This window comes from Sorex araneus, chromosome 2, assembly GCF_027595985.1.
Source record: "Sorex araneus isolate mSorAra2 chromosome 2, mSorAra2.pri, whole genome shotgun sequence".
Lineage (NCBI taxonomy): Eukaryota > Metazoa > Chordata > Mammalia > Eulipotyphla > Soricidae > Sorex > Sorex araneus.
Genome location: NC_073303.1, coordinates 197434394 through 197450590, shown reverse-complemented (window position 1 = coordinate 197450590; position 16197 = coordinate 197434394). Strand labels below are relative to the sequence as shown.

At 54.7% G+C, this 16197-nt stretch overlaps 1 protein-coding gene across 5 annotated transcripts in view; it reads right to left on the bottom strand.

Annotated features, from left to right (window-relative positions):
• Window positions 1-16197, bottom strand: part of ITSN1 (intersectin 1) — a 214279-nt gene that overhangs the window by 122524 nt on the left and 75558 nt on the right. For all 5 annotated transcript variants that reach the window (XM_055125812.1, XM_055125811.1, XM_055125810.1 and 2 more), the window contains 3 exons: window positions 12256-12435; window positions 10759-10855; window positions 4036-4136 (listed from right to left, as the gene is read on the bottom strand). In XM_055125812.1, the coding sequence (XP_054981787.1) occupies window positions 4036-4136; window positions 10759-10855; window positions 12256-12435 (378 nt within the window). The remainder of the gene's footprint in view (window positions 1-4035; window positions 4137-10758; window positions 10856-12255; window positions 12436-16197) is intronic.

Genomic DNA, 16197 nt, shown 5'->3' with positions numbered 1-16197 from the left:
GAAATGACCCCTGGCTCTGTGCTCAGGGATGACTCCTGACAGTGCTTAGGGGACCTGAGGCAGCGTCAGGGATGGAACCGGGCCAGTAGCAGGCAAGGGAAATGCCTCACCCCAGACAACCTCTCGGGCCCACACATGCCTTTTGGATGTGCGGCTCTGCATGTGTGCAGACATGTGGGGAGCATCTAAGAATCCAACAATCTCCCTGGGGGTGGTTCCGGGGGTGCCGGCGTGGACCGCAATAAGGAGAGTCACTGTGCTCCCTCCGATCACTGCTCTCTCATCGCTCCAGCAAGCGCGGCCAGATGGAGAGAAGCAAAGAGGGGCGTTTGCTGTGCACAGGCGAGGCCCTGGGCTGGGTCCCCAGCACCACAGACCATCTGAACCACAATCTTAGGTTGTCTGCTTGGGGGCCACTCCAAAGGAACTCAGGGCTTACCCCTGGCAGCGCTCGGGGGGACCACAGGCAGTGTGACTGGGACCCACGTTGGGACTGGCTATACGCAAGGTGAGCACTTTCACCTGTTCTCTCTCTCGGGTCCCTAGAATATAATGAAGAGGCGAGAGGAGGAGAAGGGGAGGGAAGGAGAGGAGAGGGGAGGGAAAAGGAGGTGAAGTGGGGGGGGATGCGGGGGGGGGGAGAGGAGAGGAGACTATTTTGCTGACTTCCAGTAAAAAGTGTCACAATAAATGCAGATGGCCAGCCGGGCAGGAGGGGAGGGTGTCCCCAAGGACACGTGACTTCCACTCCCTAGAAGAAGTGTCTTCAAGGAGGGAAGTGACTCACAGCCTTGCCCCAGAGGGCCCTGCTGGCCTGGCTGTGCCAAGTACAGGCCCCGGCCTCTAGGGGGGCGCCACTGACTACAGCGGTGCCCCTGCAACGCTTCTGGCCTGACTGTCCCGACACGGTGTGTGCAGAGGGGTCTCCTGCGAGGGCCTCAGACAAGGCCTCGAAACACTCAAGGAGCTGAGGGGAAACCAGGCCGGCACGCGCAGAGGCCAAGGGCGCACTCGTGGGCGCTGGGAGCCCAGGGCCGGGGCACGGACGCCTGTGTTCGGGGCCGGGGGCCAGGTGTGGAGCACAGGCTTGTAAGGAAACCCGGTGGGGACAGACGGGCCTCAAGACGCCAACACTCGACTACGGGCCCAGGTCTGGGTAGGGAAGCGGGGGTGGGGGGAGAAGCAGGTGGGGTGCCCTACCCCAACAGCAGAGCGAGACGGCAGCTCCTGTGCGCGCTGTCTGTCACAGGGGCGCCCACTGACCCAGAGGCCTCGGCTATGGGGCTGGAGTGATCACACAGCGGGGAGGGCATTTGCCTTGCACGAAGCCGACCCGGGTTTGATTCCGAGCATCCCATAGGGTCCCCCGAGCATCGCCGGGAGTAATTCCTGAGTGCATGAGCCAGGAGTAACCCCTGTGCAATGCTGGGTGTGACCTCCACCCAAAAAAAGCAGAGGCCTCGGCTAAAACCAAGCAGGATCACAGAGCGTGGGCAGACCAGTCTCCCCGTGGACGGGCACTCCTAGGGGCTCCTCCTGAAACCGGCCTCGGAAACGAGGCGTCAGTCAGTATCAGAAGCCAGGAAAGCAGCTGGTCAGGGAGAGCCGGGAATGCTGAGAATGTCCCCCCTTATCTTTTCTTTGGGGGCCACACCCAGCAGTGGTCAGGGGTTACTCTGGGCTCAGCACTCAGGAATTCCTCCTAGCAGTGCAAGGTGTCCCCCTCCCCCCTCCCCCACACCCCCTTATCTCATCCTGAAGGCTAAGTGCAGAACCCTTATCTGAAATCTTTACCAACAACTCCGCGGAAGTGGGCCTCGGGGGACAGGCCCTGGTGAATTTAGAGTCCCCTGGCACCCACCCTCGAGTCCTAGCCCACCCTTCCGAAAAATAGGCTTCAGGGCTGGAGCGATAGCACAGAGGGGAGGGAGTTGCCTTGCACACACACAGCCGACCCGCGTTCGATCCCCGGCACCCCCCAGGGCCCCCGAGCCCCACCACCAGGACCGATCCCTGAGCACAGAGCCAGGAGTGAGGACCGAGCACTGTGGGGTGTGCCCCGCCCCCACCCCCAAAATACATCAACCAAAACGGGCTCCCCTATTCTCTTTCTCTATACAAACCCCTTCCTATGACCCCGCAGACATGACTGTCACTGGGAGGACATGGGGACACTTTCCAAACCCCAGACTCTTCCTCCCAACCGTCCTTCCCGACTGACTGGCCCTCCTGTGTCAGTGGGGTCCATCCCAAGCTTAGGAAATGTCCCACCAGCCACCCACGCCCACTGGCAGCCCTCGCAGAGGGGACCAGAATTCACTGGCCTCCCAAAGAGGCAGGTGACACAGTCCCCAGGAATCTAACTGCCAAGAGCACTTGGCGACGGACATTTGCTCCGAGTGGCCGGGCTCCTGGCGCTAGGGAGCCGCCAGCGGGCGGGCCAGAACTCGGCCAGCTCTGAGAGCTACTTACATGGAAAAGTAAATAGTGAAAAGAGGAGCGTGAGAATGACCTAGATTCTCCTCCAACTGGTGCGAGAGCATCATAGGGGGGAGAACAGCTATCCCGAAATAAAGCCAGGAGCTAGCGGAAGCTGGAATCTAAAAACTCACCGGGTGGGGTGGGAGAGACGGCTCCGAGGGCTAGAGCACGCGCTCGGCACTCAGGAGTCCTTGGTTCAAGCCCTGGTAGCCCCATGGTCCCCTGAGCACCCTCTGAGCACTGAACCAGGAGTGACCCTCATTCTGTATGGAGTGTGGTCCAAGCCCCCCCAAAAGTCTCCATGGCAAATGCCTCTGCTTCGGCTGGCTGTCGGGGTACCAAGGACGCCCCGTTCGAGGCTGAGAACAACTCCAGCAGATTCAGGAAGGAAGATGAGGTGCAAGTGTGAAATGCTTCCCAGCTCAGTGAAACAAATGCTCACACCCACCACAAAAAAAAAAAAAGGCGGGGGCGGGGGGGGGGGGAGAGGTGAGCGGTTGGGAGGGAGCTGAGGCAGATGGGAGGCTTAAGGACACTGGCGGACTGACAGTGACAGACACCTCAGTGGTGGACAGCGTGAGGTACTGAGTCTATGCAAACCATGGACAGACACGCTATTGGGAGTAGGGGACCCAAACTCCAAGAGTCGCCATTTGAAAATAACGAACTTACTGGGCCAGAGAGACAAGCAGCAGAGTCGGAGAGACAAGCGGCAGAGGCAGGAGTAACCCATAAGCCAAGCAGCATGGCCGAAGCCCCCCGAAGCCCCCCAAATGAGTGTGCTAAGGAGGCGGGCTGAGGTGGGAGGGACCTGGGGACACTGATCTTGATGGTGGGTTTGGAGCATTGCAATACTCTTTGTAATAAGTATTATTATTTTTGGGGTTGGTTCTTTTATTGGGGGGTGACACACCTGGCTGTGCTCAAGGCTCACTCCTGGCTCTGACCTCGGGGAACACTCCTGGCTTGGGGGAGCATACGGGGTGCCAGGGATCAAAACCAGGTTAGCTGAGCGCAAGGCAAGTAAGTGCCCTACCCGCCGTAGCATCTCTCCATCACTCTACTGTTAGTAAGAGGGAAAATAACAGTGCTTTAAAATTTGGGGAAATGTGCGCGGGTGCGCACACACACACACACACACACACACACACACACAAACACAGACTGTGATGCAAAAGGCACACACTGCAGCAACACACACACACACAAACACAGACTGTGATGCAAAAGGCACACACTGCAGCAACACACACACACACACACACACACACACACAAACACACACCCCACTGACCATGCAAAAGAAAAACAGGAGAGTAGGAACATTAAGTTACACATCCTCCTTGGGGCTCTCTCTGCACGGTGACCCCTTCCTCAGCACTTCATCCTTCAGGTAAATGAGTGACAGTCCAGCTGTCTGGGGGGTTGTGACGGGGACCGTCATCTGCTCTCTGTCCCTCCCCAAGCACTGGCACTATTTCCAGGGCCAGGCTGCTTCAGGTGAAAAACAGCGGGCGGGCGGTGGCGGCCCTCTCCCTTCCGGGTGGGCAGTACCTGTCAGGTGTCCGCTCATGGTCTTGTCGTGGCTGTTGAACAACTGCCGGTACTTGAGCCTGGATGACTGTGGGACGGCCCATTCTGCCCCGGGAGCGCCACTGTGGGAACCAACAAGGGAACAAGTCAGAAATGGCCCTTTAAGAGCTTTAAAGACCCTCACATTCCGGGGAAAGGGCAACTCAGAGAAGCGATCACCAACTACATTGTAGTCGAAGGCCATGTGGGGGAAGGGAGTTGCGGGCTGAATGAGGGCTAGAGACTGAGCACAGCGGCCACTCAACACCTTTATTGCAAACCACAACAGCTAATTAGAGAGAGAGAACAGAAGGGAATGCCCTGCCACAGTGGCAGGGTGGGGTGGGGGGGAGATGGGATTGGGGAGGGTGGGAGGGATGCTGGGTTTACGGTGGTGGAGAATGGGCACTGGTGAAGGGATGGGTTCCAAACTTTGTATGAGGGAAGTATAAGCACAAAAGTGTATAAATCTGTAACTGTACCCTCACGGTGATTCTCTAATTAAAAATAAATAAATTATAAAAAAAAAAAAGACCCTCGTGGGCCTGCCCTGGGGCTCCCGTCCTGGAAGCCCTGGGGGCAATCCCAGGAGTCACATAAAAAACAAACCAACAAAAACCTAAGATCTCCCACAGAAGGTGAGCTTTCACTTACTTCCCCCTCCTGTTTTTTTTTTTTTTTTGCTTTTTTAGGGTCACACCCTGCTATGCTCAGGGGTTACTCCTGGCTCCGCACTCAGGAACCACTCCTGGCGGGTGGTCTGAGGACCACATGGGATGCTGGGGCTCGAACCCCTCCCTCCCACTTTCTAACCACCCCTCCCTCATTTCCTGCTTTGTGCAGGTTGTAAACATTTTGGCCAAAGTAGTGAGGTTCATTCAGTTTGCAGAATCTCGGGTCAATACGCTAGGCAGTGACAAAACCCTGGGCAGGTTTTTTCTCAACTTGGAAGCTGGTTCTCTGCTTTCATCGGGCATCCCTGGGCGGAACCAACCAAGGGCTGCCTTTAAATATCCACTCTCTAAAACGTTTCAGTAAGGACCAGAGCAACAGGACAGCGGGAAGGGCGTGTGGCGTGCAAAGGGCGAACCTGGGTTCACTCTTCAGCACCCCAGATGGTCCCCTGAGAACCGCCAGGAGTGATTCCTGAGTGCAGAGCCAGGAGTAAACACTGAAGACTGCAGAGTGTAACCCAAAAACAATTTTTCCCTTTCAATTAAAATGTTCGACAAGGGTCGGAGGTACACTGCAGGGCTTGCCTTGCACGCAGCCTACCTGGGTCTGAAGCCTGGGACCACCCACAATCCCCCAAGCACCACCAAGAGTGACAGAGAGAGACTGCGCACAGAGCTAGGTATATACCCTGAGCACCACCAGGTGTGGCCCCAACTTTTTTAAAACTTGGGAAGGGGGGGTGGGAGGACACAGAGATACAGTAAAGCAGGTAGTGCTTCCATGTGACCAGTCCAGGCTCAATCCCCAAGACCCCATACGAGCCCCTGAGCCCACCAGGAGTAATTCCTGATTACAGAGTTAGGAGAAACTGAACGCGCTGGGCATGGCCACAAAGTGCACAGCCAGGAGTCAGCCCTAAGCACTCAGGGGTGTGACCCCAACACAAAAGCAAATTTGTTTACCTTGAACAACGACTTACGTATTTAGGACAACAGATTTATTCATTTTGAGCCATTTATTCCATTCCACTGTGTGCACAGAGAAAGCCAGGATGCGTGACATGCTGGTTTCTGGGCCACGCTAGGCAGGGCTCAGGGCTCAGTCCCGGCTCTGGGCTCCGGGGTCACTCTGAGTCAACTTCGGGCAAAGCAAGTGCCCCCCCCCCCTCGGCACTGTGGCTCCAGCCCCCCAGGGACGCATCTCATAAGGGTGATGGCTTCAAGCTGGGAAGCCCAAATGCCCACACAGGGAGGGATTCCCGGGCCCGGGGGCTGGCACGGAGCCCCAGGGGAAATGGGGCTTTCCCGCAGATGGCAACTCTCGCTTCTCCTCCGCAAGTTCCCTTTCATTTCAGGGAGAAAGATCGAGGTCTCCCTGGCAGAAGTGAAACCCGCCCCACGCCGCGGCTCCGGGCCCTCCTCTCCGGGCCTGCCAGTCCGGGCAGCTTGGCTCGCTTCACGTGGCACGAAGCGGGCGCCAAATCTTGGACGGGAGCTGCCTCGGGGCACCGCTTCCTGCCTCAACGCTTCTTAATTAACAACAACAACAACAACAAGAGACACTTACCGAGCTCTACTGTGCAGTGAGTACTGTGGAAACCGCTCTCTCATCTTAAACTGACGCGCCCGCCCAGCCCCGCTCCTACCTATTTGTCCAGAAGCTACTTATCTCTGTCCTGCACCCGAGAAAGTGGGGCGTTACGCACAGAAGGGGTTCCAGATTACACCGAGCACGTCAGTTTGCAGCCCAGTGCCTGACCCTTCAATGAACTGAAAGACTCATGAACAGGTGACCAGAGAAGCTACGTTACAGGGGAGGTGGGGGTGATGGGAGAGATTGCTAGAAATGCCAATTACTGAGAGGGTGAAGGTCTGAAGACCTAGAAATCAGCTGTCTTCACAGTTTAATCCTTGCTATAATGCCACCAACCCATCCTCATGTCATGAGTCAATGTTAAGACTGATGTCCAGGGGCTGGAGCAAAAGCACAGCAGGCAGGGCGTTTGCCTTGCACACAGCCGACCCGGGTTCGATTCTCAGCATCCCAGATGGTCCCCCGAGCACCACCAGGAGTAATTCCTGAGCGCATGAGCCAGGAGTAACCCATGAGCATCGCCGGGTGTGACCCAAAAAGAAAAAAAAAAAAATCCATGTCCAAAGCCCGTGTGCAATGTTAGTAAAAGCTCCAAACCACCACATGGGATAGAGGAGGGGGGGAAAATGGGGAGCCTGGTGCAGGATATCCTGAGTCGGAATCTCAGCTCTGCCCTCTCCTGACTTAGCCCGGGGGAAAGGAGTAAATGTTGAGTTGTCATTTGCTATCTTGAGAGGAAGCCACTGGCTCCAGACACGAGAGGGGACTGAACGGCAAGGGCCAAATGCAGCCTCTTTGCAGTCAAACCTTATGGATGCAGAAAACAAATCCACATCTACCTCCATCAGCAAGACTTCTGACGAACTTCCATGGTGCAGAACACATGGTCTTACTAGGTCCGATCCCTGGCACCCCATAGGGTCCCCCAAGCACTGCCGGGAGTAATTCCTGAGTGCAGAGCCCGGAGTAACCCCTGAGCACCTCCAGATGTGACCCCCAAACCAAACCACCACCGCCTTAAAACACCACGTGCCTTCGGGGCTGGAGATGTAGTACAGTGGGAAGGGCGCTAGCCTCACGTGCAGCTGACCAGGGTTTGATGACCCTCTGAGCCCCACCAGGAGAGATCCCGGAGCACCGAGTCAGGAGTAAGCCCTGAACAGTGCTGGGTGTGGTTCCAATATTCCCCTTAAAAACAAAAGATGTTTTTTGAAGTATTTGGGATGGGGGGCTATTGGTCTTTGGTCCAACTCAGCAGTGCTCAAAGCTTACTCTTGGCTCGGAGCTCAGGGTGGGCCATACAGGATGCCGGGAATCAAACCCAGATTGGCCACGTGCAATGCAAACACCCTACCCACTGTACTATCACTCTGACCACAAAAACATGCTTTTAGGGTCACACCCGGTGATGCACAGGGGTTACTCCTGGCTCTACACTCAGGAATTACCCCTGGCGGTGTTCAGGGGACCATATGGGATGCTGGGAATCGAACCTGGGTATGCCAAGTGCAAGGCAAATGCCCTACCTGCTGTGCTATCGCCTCAGCCCCAAACATGCTTTTAAAACAAACAAACAAAAAAACCAACATAAAACTTGCCTTAAAACAGTGTATCTCAAAGTTGGAGAGATAATACAGCAGGTAGGTGTTTGCCTTGCATGCTGTTGACCTGGGTTCAATTCCCAACATACCATATGGTCCCTTGAGCACTGTCAAGAGTAATTTCCTGAGGGCAGAGCCAGGAGTCCCCCTGAGCATTGCCAGGTGTGACCCAAAATAAAAATAAAACAAACACACAAAAAAGTGTATTTCAATGGAGAGTCAGGTAGCCTCATCTGTGCCCTCAGGATACTGCAAGGTGAAAACTATAAATGGGGCAGAGAGAGCGACCACAGGAAGGAAACAAGGTCCGAGAAGACCACGGAGGGGCGACTGAGAAACGCTGCCTTAAATCTGAGCTGAGCTCTAAGCTCTGACGCTGATCGGTTAGGTTGATTTCTCAAGCAAGTGACTCGGTATCACTCAGCTTCTCCCTCATCCACAACTGGGCAAACAGGCTGCAGTGAGGGAGGAGATGAGCCTGATAGGAATTTGCGTTCACTGAGGGAGGAGGTGACCCTGACAGGAGTTGGCGTGCAGTGAGGGAGGAGGTGACCCTGACAGGAGTTCGCTTGCAATGAGGGCAGAGGTGAGCCTGACAGGAGTTTGAGTGCAGTGAGGGAGGAGGTGACCCTGAAAGGAGTTGGCATGCAGTGAGGGAGGAGGTGACCCTGAAAGGAGTTGGCATGCAGTGAGGGAGGAGGTGATCCTGACAGGAGTTCGAGTGCAGTGAGGGAGGAGGTGAGCCTGACAGGAGTTGGCGTGCAGTGAGGGAGGAGGTGAGCCTGACAGGAGTTGGCGTGCAATGAGGGCAGAGGTGAGCCTGACAGGAGTTGGCGTGCAGTGAGGGCAGAGGTGAGCCTGACAGGAGTTGGCGTGCAGTGAGGGCAGAGGTGAGCCTGACAGGAGTTGGCGTGCAGTGAGGGCAGAGGTGAGCCTGACAGGAGTTGGCGTGCAGTGAGGGAGGAGGTGAGCCTGACAGGAGTTGGCGTGCAGTGAGGGAGGAGGTGAGCCTGACAGAAGTCGGCGTGCAGTGAGGGAGGAGGTGAGCCTGACAGGAGTTGGTGTGCAGTGAGGGAGGAGGTGAGCCTGACAGGAGTTGGCGTGCAGTGAGGGAGGAAGTTAGCCTGACAGGCGTTCACATTCATAAGGCATTTGGCACTGAGCTTCGCTGTTTACAGATTTTCATGAAACTCTTTTGGCTGAAGGGAATAAATTATTGATTATATTCAACATAGTCTTCTCTTCGAAGTGGGAAAATGACCTGATTCCCTCAGGAAGGATTTCTGAGGCAGGCTGAAAGGAGAGCAGAGGGAATCGCCTTAGTCCCCATCCCATTTCATTCCCAAGGGTTTGAGTGGCTCATAAAAGGGTTTAATGTTCATCCCTGGAGCAGGGCTATGCAAGGGGAAAATAAGGGGGAAAGGATGAGAGCTCACAAGAAAGCAACACCGGCCAGGGCAAAAGCAAGAAGGGGACCTGAGTCTGTCTAGTTGTCTGGATGGTTTCTGATTTCAGAAAAAATTGGTCTGGAGTTGGATTTTACCAAGAAAACCACTAGAGAAATTAAGAATAAAAATAATTTTTAAATGGATTTTACTAGGGCCGGAGAAAGAGTACAGCAGGAAAGGCTCTTGCCTTGCATGTGGCTGACCCAGGGTCAATTCCTGGCACCCCAATATGGTCTCCCGAGCCCACCAGGAGTGACCCCTGAGTGCAGAGTCAGGAGGAAGCCCTGAGCACAGCTAGGTGTGACCGAAAACAAACAAATAAATAAACCACTATCACTGTCACTGTCACTGTCATCCCGTTGCTCATCGATTTGTTCGAGTGGGCACCAGTAACGTCTCTCATTGAGAGACTTACTGTTACAGTTTTTGGCATATCCAATACACACGGGTAGCTTGCCAGGCTCTGCTGCGCAGGCTCGATACTCTCGGTAGCTTGCCGGGCTCTCCGAGAGGGGCAGAGGAATCGAACTCGGGTCAGCCGCGTGAAAGGCGAACACCCAACGCTGTGCTATCGCTCCAGCGCCATCTGTCACCCCATTGATCGCCAGGTTGATTCGGCTGATCTGGCTGGCTACGCGGGTGTCCCCTTCCTCCCTCACCGCTCCATGTGCATCCCTCCCGAAGCTGCGCTCTCGGTCGAAGAGGACGGCCTTCCCCGAATAGAGACGGACCCGTCTTCAGTCGAGGGTATACGAGTAGCTGCGCTCCCCTGCTAGAACCTCCAAACAAACTCTCAAAATAAATAAATAAATGCAACATTTTTTACATAAAAGAATTTTGTCAAAAGATTCAATGAGTATCTCTGAGATAGAGTAAGGCCAATTTGGGGGGGGGGGCAGGAGAGCAAATACAGCAGAGAGTGAGCTTGCCTTGCACAGGACAACCTGGTTGAATCCCAGGTGTTCCAGGTGGTCCCCTGAGCCCCACCAGGAGGGATCCCTAAGCACAGAGCCAAGAGGAACGCCTGTGCTTTGCTGGCTGCACCCCGCCCCCCTCACACACGGGCCAGTTTGTGGCTATATTCTTCAGATTAATAATTTTATACACAAACATCAAAATGATTAATACAAAATACCTGGAACAACCGTTTAAACATTCTACCAGTCCCTACCTGTAATTCTCTTTAAAATCTTCAGTCATGTGCTTCGTTTCTGTCAGATCTACAATACACGATCAAAACCTGGCAACGCTCCCCAGAAAGAAAAGTAATGACATTCTACGAAGCAAGAAGTTCCTAAAGGTCTCCCAGCGCTAAGTCACTCAGAAATTTACAAGTCAATCAGAGGACAGCTTTTACCAAATTGCCTGACCCAGACCAGCAAACTTACCTGGCCACATCAAAGGACTGTGCCTTCTGTAACTTGGTGTTCAGTTGGGTCCCTGGACCAGACCGACTAAAGGAAGAACTCTTTGGCAATGTGGCTGCTGTGGAGATAAACACAGAATAACCTTAGTCCCACAATGCAAAGAAAACCTGCCCCTACTGAAACACATTTAGGCAAGCACACGTCACCCAACCGAGGCTGAAGTGACTCCTCCTTACCTCCCCAAGACTCTGAGAGACTGAGCAAGCCCTTGCCTGACCCCCTGCCTTCTCGGCAAGGCAAGTAAATAAACGTCTAAACGTGTTTGTTCCTACTGCAATCGCTTCCCAAGGAGTCGAGGTGACGGCCACACGCGGTGACGGCCACACACTGCCCTCGCTTACCCCGAGACAGGACCTGTTCCGTGGCCTGAATAGTCGAAATGGCATTTTCTTAACTGCTCTTGGCAATTCCAGATCTAGGTGCCAAGAAGTCAGAGACTTGCAGTCTGGGCCAGATAACGGGCGACGCCAGGGAGGGGCAGCTCTGCTGTCCCGAATCTCGATTCAGTGGGTGGAGAACAGCCGTGTACCTGCCTCACCCATCCCTGGCCCGGAGCGCCTGACTCCGGGAGTCCCCCAGGGCACGGGGGGGGGGGGGGGGTTGGTATCGTGCCAGCCGCCACCCCAGGGTCACATGGAAAACAGAACGCTGTGTGACTCGGAAATCGGACCGAGAAAGGGAAGAGGGACACTGCGATTTTCTGGCTGTGGCTCAGGGTGGAGTGAATGACAGGAACAGGATGGGGGCGGGAGGGGGGGCGCGGGGGGCTGCAGGACCCTACAAAGGCCCACACCGTCGTCACTACTGAGCCTTCACATCAGAGCTAAAGGGCTTTCTTGGCGAGACTTTCCGAGCTCTCCGAACCCTTCCTGGCGTGTCAGACAGACGCAGGCTGGCTCCAGCTGCAGCATCCGCTTCCTATCACTCCCGGGAGGAAGAATCAAACCTCGGGACGGCATGAACGGAAGCGGGAACTCTTTCATCCCTTCCCTCAGCAACGCCAGCGTGAAGTACTACAACTTGAATGTACTGAGCCGTTCTGTACACTCACTTTCTCTGTGAGTCACTCACCCCCACCTAAAACTAAACAAATACAACCCCACCCCTCCTTTCTTCACCCCCCACCCCCCGAAGATTCTCTTCCCAAGGCGTAGGTTTATTTTGTAGCGTGCAATGGAAAAAAACAAAGAAACGAATCCACAGATACGAAGTGCTCCAATACTGCAGCCGCGCGTGGTCTTGGTTTTAGGGCTCCTTGCCTCCCCACCATGGAACCCCGAGCCCCGTAACATCGCCTTCCCTTCTCCATCTCTCTAGCCCAGGTGGAAATGTCACCGTGGTGAAGACGTGAAGAGGCATTTGTCCCTTGGGAATAATAACCCCCTCCCCACGGAACCAGCAGTGACCGTGCAGTGGTCAGTGGGAAGGCGGAACCTGAGCTGGCCGCGGGCCACGTACCGGGGTGAGCGAAGGCCGTGAGGGGCTGGATCACAGGGGGCGCCCCGTTGGCCAAGGGAGGCACTGCTGCTGGAGGAACGGAGGAGACGAGGGGTGGGGACATTCCCACGACCGGGATGGAGCCCATTGGCACGGGAGCCACGGCTGTGAGCGGCGGCATGGTGGCAATGCCACCGATACCTGGGGAGGAAGAAAAGACAGCAACAGTCCCGTGGCCCTAACCATTGTACTATCTCCCCAATGCCTATTTTCCACATCTCCTTTTTGGGATGGAAGGGGACAGAGCTGAACCCAGTGGGGCTCTGGGGTCACTCCTGGCGGTGCTCAGGAATCACTCTTGGCGATGCACAGGGGACCATATGGGATGCTGGGAATCGAACCCAGGTCAGCCGCGTGAAAGGCAAGGCAAGCGCCCTACCAAGCGTACTATCTCTCTGGCCCCTCACGTTTCCTTTTCATTCCAGATATATTGCTCCAACAGTCCAGGTCTCCCTGGTCCCTCTTCCTAATCTCTGAACTTACTCCTTGTTTTAGGGCCACACCCGGCAGCACTCAGGGCCTAGTCCTCGTGGGTCTCGGGGGCCCTACGTGGTGCCGGGACCGGGACAGCACGTGAAGGCAAGTGCCCTACCCTCTGCACTGCTGTCCCAGGCGCTGAGAAGACTTCTTCTCTTTCTCCTTTCTCCTAAGGAGCAGTCTGCAGGCACATGCCTTGCACGGGGCAGCTCCGGCTTCTCACCACAGGACACTGCACAATTCTCTGAGCACTGCCGGGTGTGGCTCGGGTCTCCCCTGCACGCTCTGGGAAGCCCCCAGGGAAAATAAATAAGTAAAAACCCTTGGTTTCCGGAGAATGTCCTGGTCCTTAGAGGTACTAGGGGTCACCCCTGGCTCTGCACTCAGGGTGCTCGGGAAACCATGTGGGATGCAGGGGATTGAACCGGGTTGCCTGGATACAGGGAGAAAATCCAGCCAGTCAAACCGTGTGTCTTCAGCCCTACCCTGCACTTTCTTTCTTTTTTTTTTTTTTTTTGCTTTTTTGGGGGTCACACCCAGCGATGCTCAGGGGTCACTCCTGGCTTTGCACTCAGGAACTGCTCCTGGCAGTGCTTGGGGGACCATATGGGATGCCGGGGATCGAACCCGGGTCGGCCGCGTGCAAGGCAAACGCCCTCCCCGATATGCTATCGCTCCGGCCCCTGCCCTGCACTTTCTAACCTGCTCTTGGTCCCTGTCTTCCTGGTAGAGAGCTGTCCCCAAAGGGAGTCTGGGTTCTGGCTGGGCCAGTCTTGAGAAGTGGGAAGGATGAGAGCCTTCCAGCTCTTTCCATTGCTGTCAGGACCCGGAGACGCCTTCATCTTCCCGTCAGAAGCATGCGGGCATCTAACCAGCTGCTGCAACAACTCAGTGTCTCTCCAGCTGCTGGGCTGGCGAGCTTCTCCAGGAAGGCCGTGTTGTCTCAACACTTCCAGATAAACACAGCTGAGGGGGTGGGGGGTGAATTCTTGAAATTCTCCCATATCCCTTCTAAGACTCCAGACTCCAGGCTGAAAGGCAGGCAGGGCCGGGGACCAGGCTGGGCCAGAACAGCTCAGGGTTGAGGGGCCTTGAATGTAGCTGAGCCGAGTTTAATTCCCGGGCTACCACCAAACGGTCCCCTGAGCACAGAGCTAGGAGTAAAGTCCTGAGCACAGCTGGGTGCAACCCAATCCTCCCACAGTCTCCCCCCAGAGAAATTCTTAACTCAGTCCGCCTTCTGGCCACGATGCTCACAGTTTGGAAAACGCTGGGTTTCGACAAATCTGGGTCCGGGCAAGTTCTCCCTCCAGAAGGGAGCGGGGGCATGGGGAACTTAACCCTGCAGGCTACGAGCCTGAGCACACCACTCGACTTCTTGAATGCTCAGGTTCTCGCAGTTTCTAGAACAGGCCGGATTTCATCTTAGGCTTACTGTCGTGGGGAAATAAAAAATACATCCTAGGAGATCCATTTTCCACAGGCTTGGAAGTGGACTGTCAGAGCATTTGTAGGATTACTTAGAAACCGCAGCCAGGGGCTGGAGAGATAGCACGGGGGAAGGGGGGGAAGGGCGGGGGAGAGGGGGCATCGTTTGCCCTGCACACAGCCAACCCGAGTTCGATTCCCAGCATCCCATAGGGTCCCCTGAGCACCGCTAGGTGTAATTCCTGAATGCAGAGCCAGAAATCACCCCTGTGCATTACCAGATATGACCCAAAAAGTGAAAGAAAAAAAAAAAAGGAAAGAAACTGCAGCCAGGCACATGCCAGGGTGGACGAGGCCCTGGGTTCTGTCCCTGGCCCTCCCTGCCCCCTTCCCCCCCACACCCCCCCACCACTTAATTAATTTGTTCTCAAGTAACTGGAACTTAAGGGAAAAATTTATCCTAGTTGAGTTAAAACGTGGAAGCAGAAATTGCAGCCAACACCAACATTTGGAGAAACTTGAGGAGGACCGTTTTCCTTTCTGACAGGGCCGCAGGACTGAAGAGAGGAGGAGAGGGCGGCCCGGAGGGGCCCAGGGCCAGGGCGGAGTACCACCTGCCCATTGAGCTGTCAGGAACCCTGGTTCCGGGGCTCAAACCCTGGAGGTGCCCCAGAGCTGGGACACCCAGAGTGGAAAGGAAGAGGAGCCAGGAAACATGAGATGAAGCACGAGCCGTCCGGGGAAATGAGGAAGAAGAAAAGAAAACTGAGTCTAAGTGAAGGAGAATTCATAAGGGAAAAATTAATTTGAAAAATTTTTAATTATAAAATTTTAAATTTAAAAAATATATAGATAAATTAAGAAGAAAAAAAGAAACGGAATTTCTGCACGCAGGGAAGGGAAGAAAGAAGACAAGCGGACAAGAGGCGGGCCAGCCCTGCCAGGAGCGAGCCCTGAGCACAGAGCAGCAAACAGCCCTGGGCACTACCTGGCGAGGTCCAAACATTCCTGTCCTGCTATGGGACACATGTGGCTTGGGACCAAAGAGGGGCTCCCAGGGCCATGTGGGATTGCAGTCACTGCCCGTTAGGTACCTGCTAAGCCCTGTGACATATAGGACAGAGGGACCGCATCCCTTATTCTTCCGCTCTCCCGGCCCTGGGCGCGTCACCCCTGGCTGTCTGTCGGAGTTTTCCCTTACTCTCCTGGGTCACCATTGCATTCCGCCAACAGGGCCCTGCCTGTTCGCAAACAGGTCCAACCAGGGACCAACCCCAAATTCCAACTCCAAACAGGGATCTGTTCTCACCCCATCTGAACTGGTCTGGGGCCTTGTCAGGCTCCCGGCAGAGAAGTGCCTGCTGCACGCGGACTGAAAATGGTGTAGGAAGTGAAACCATTTGGGGCTGGAGAGACAGGTTTAGGGGTGTAAATCACTTCTCTTTCAGCTCTCGATTGACTGAATCACGGTGCCCAGAGGGTCCCCAGCATTAACTGGTCCCTGGCATGACCACTGGCATGTCTCCTTCCTCAATCTTTTATTTATATATTTATTTATTTATCTATTTATTTATTTTTATTTTTTTGCTTTTTGGGTCACACCTGGCAATGCACAGGGGTTACTCCTGGCTCTGCACTCAGGAATCACCCCTGGCAGTACTCAGAGGACCATATGGGATGCTGGGAATCAAACCCAGGCCGGCCGCTTGCAAGGCAAATGCCTTACCCGCTGTGCTACCGCTCCAGCCCCTTCCTCAATCTCTTTCATTTAATCGGCTTGGATATGTAGGACTAATGAGGAGTGAGAAAAAAATAAATAAAAACCATCCCCATTCTAGTGTCTTGTCTTTATTGTTCAAGTACCTTCCCACGAATTAGGTGTTAGATCTGATTAAGGTCATCTTCAAACGAACCTAAAAATTATAACGTCTAGAATGGAGAATGGAGAGGGAATCGGAAGTGCTGGGGATATTAGTTAACTCGTTATGAATTTTTCTT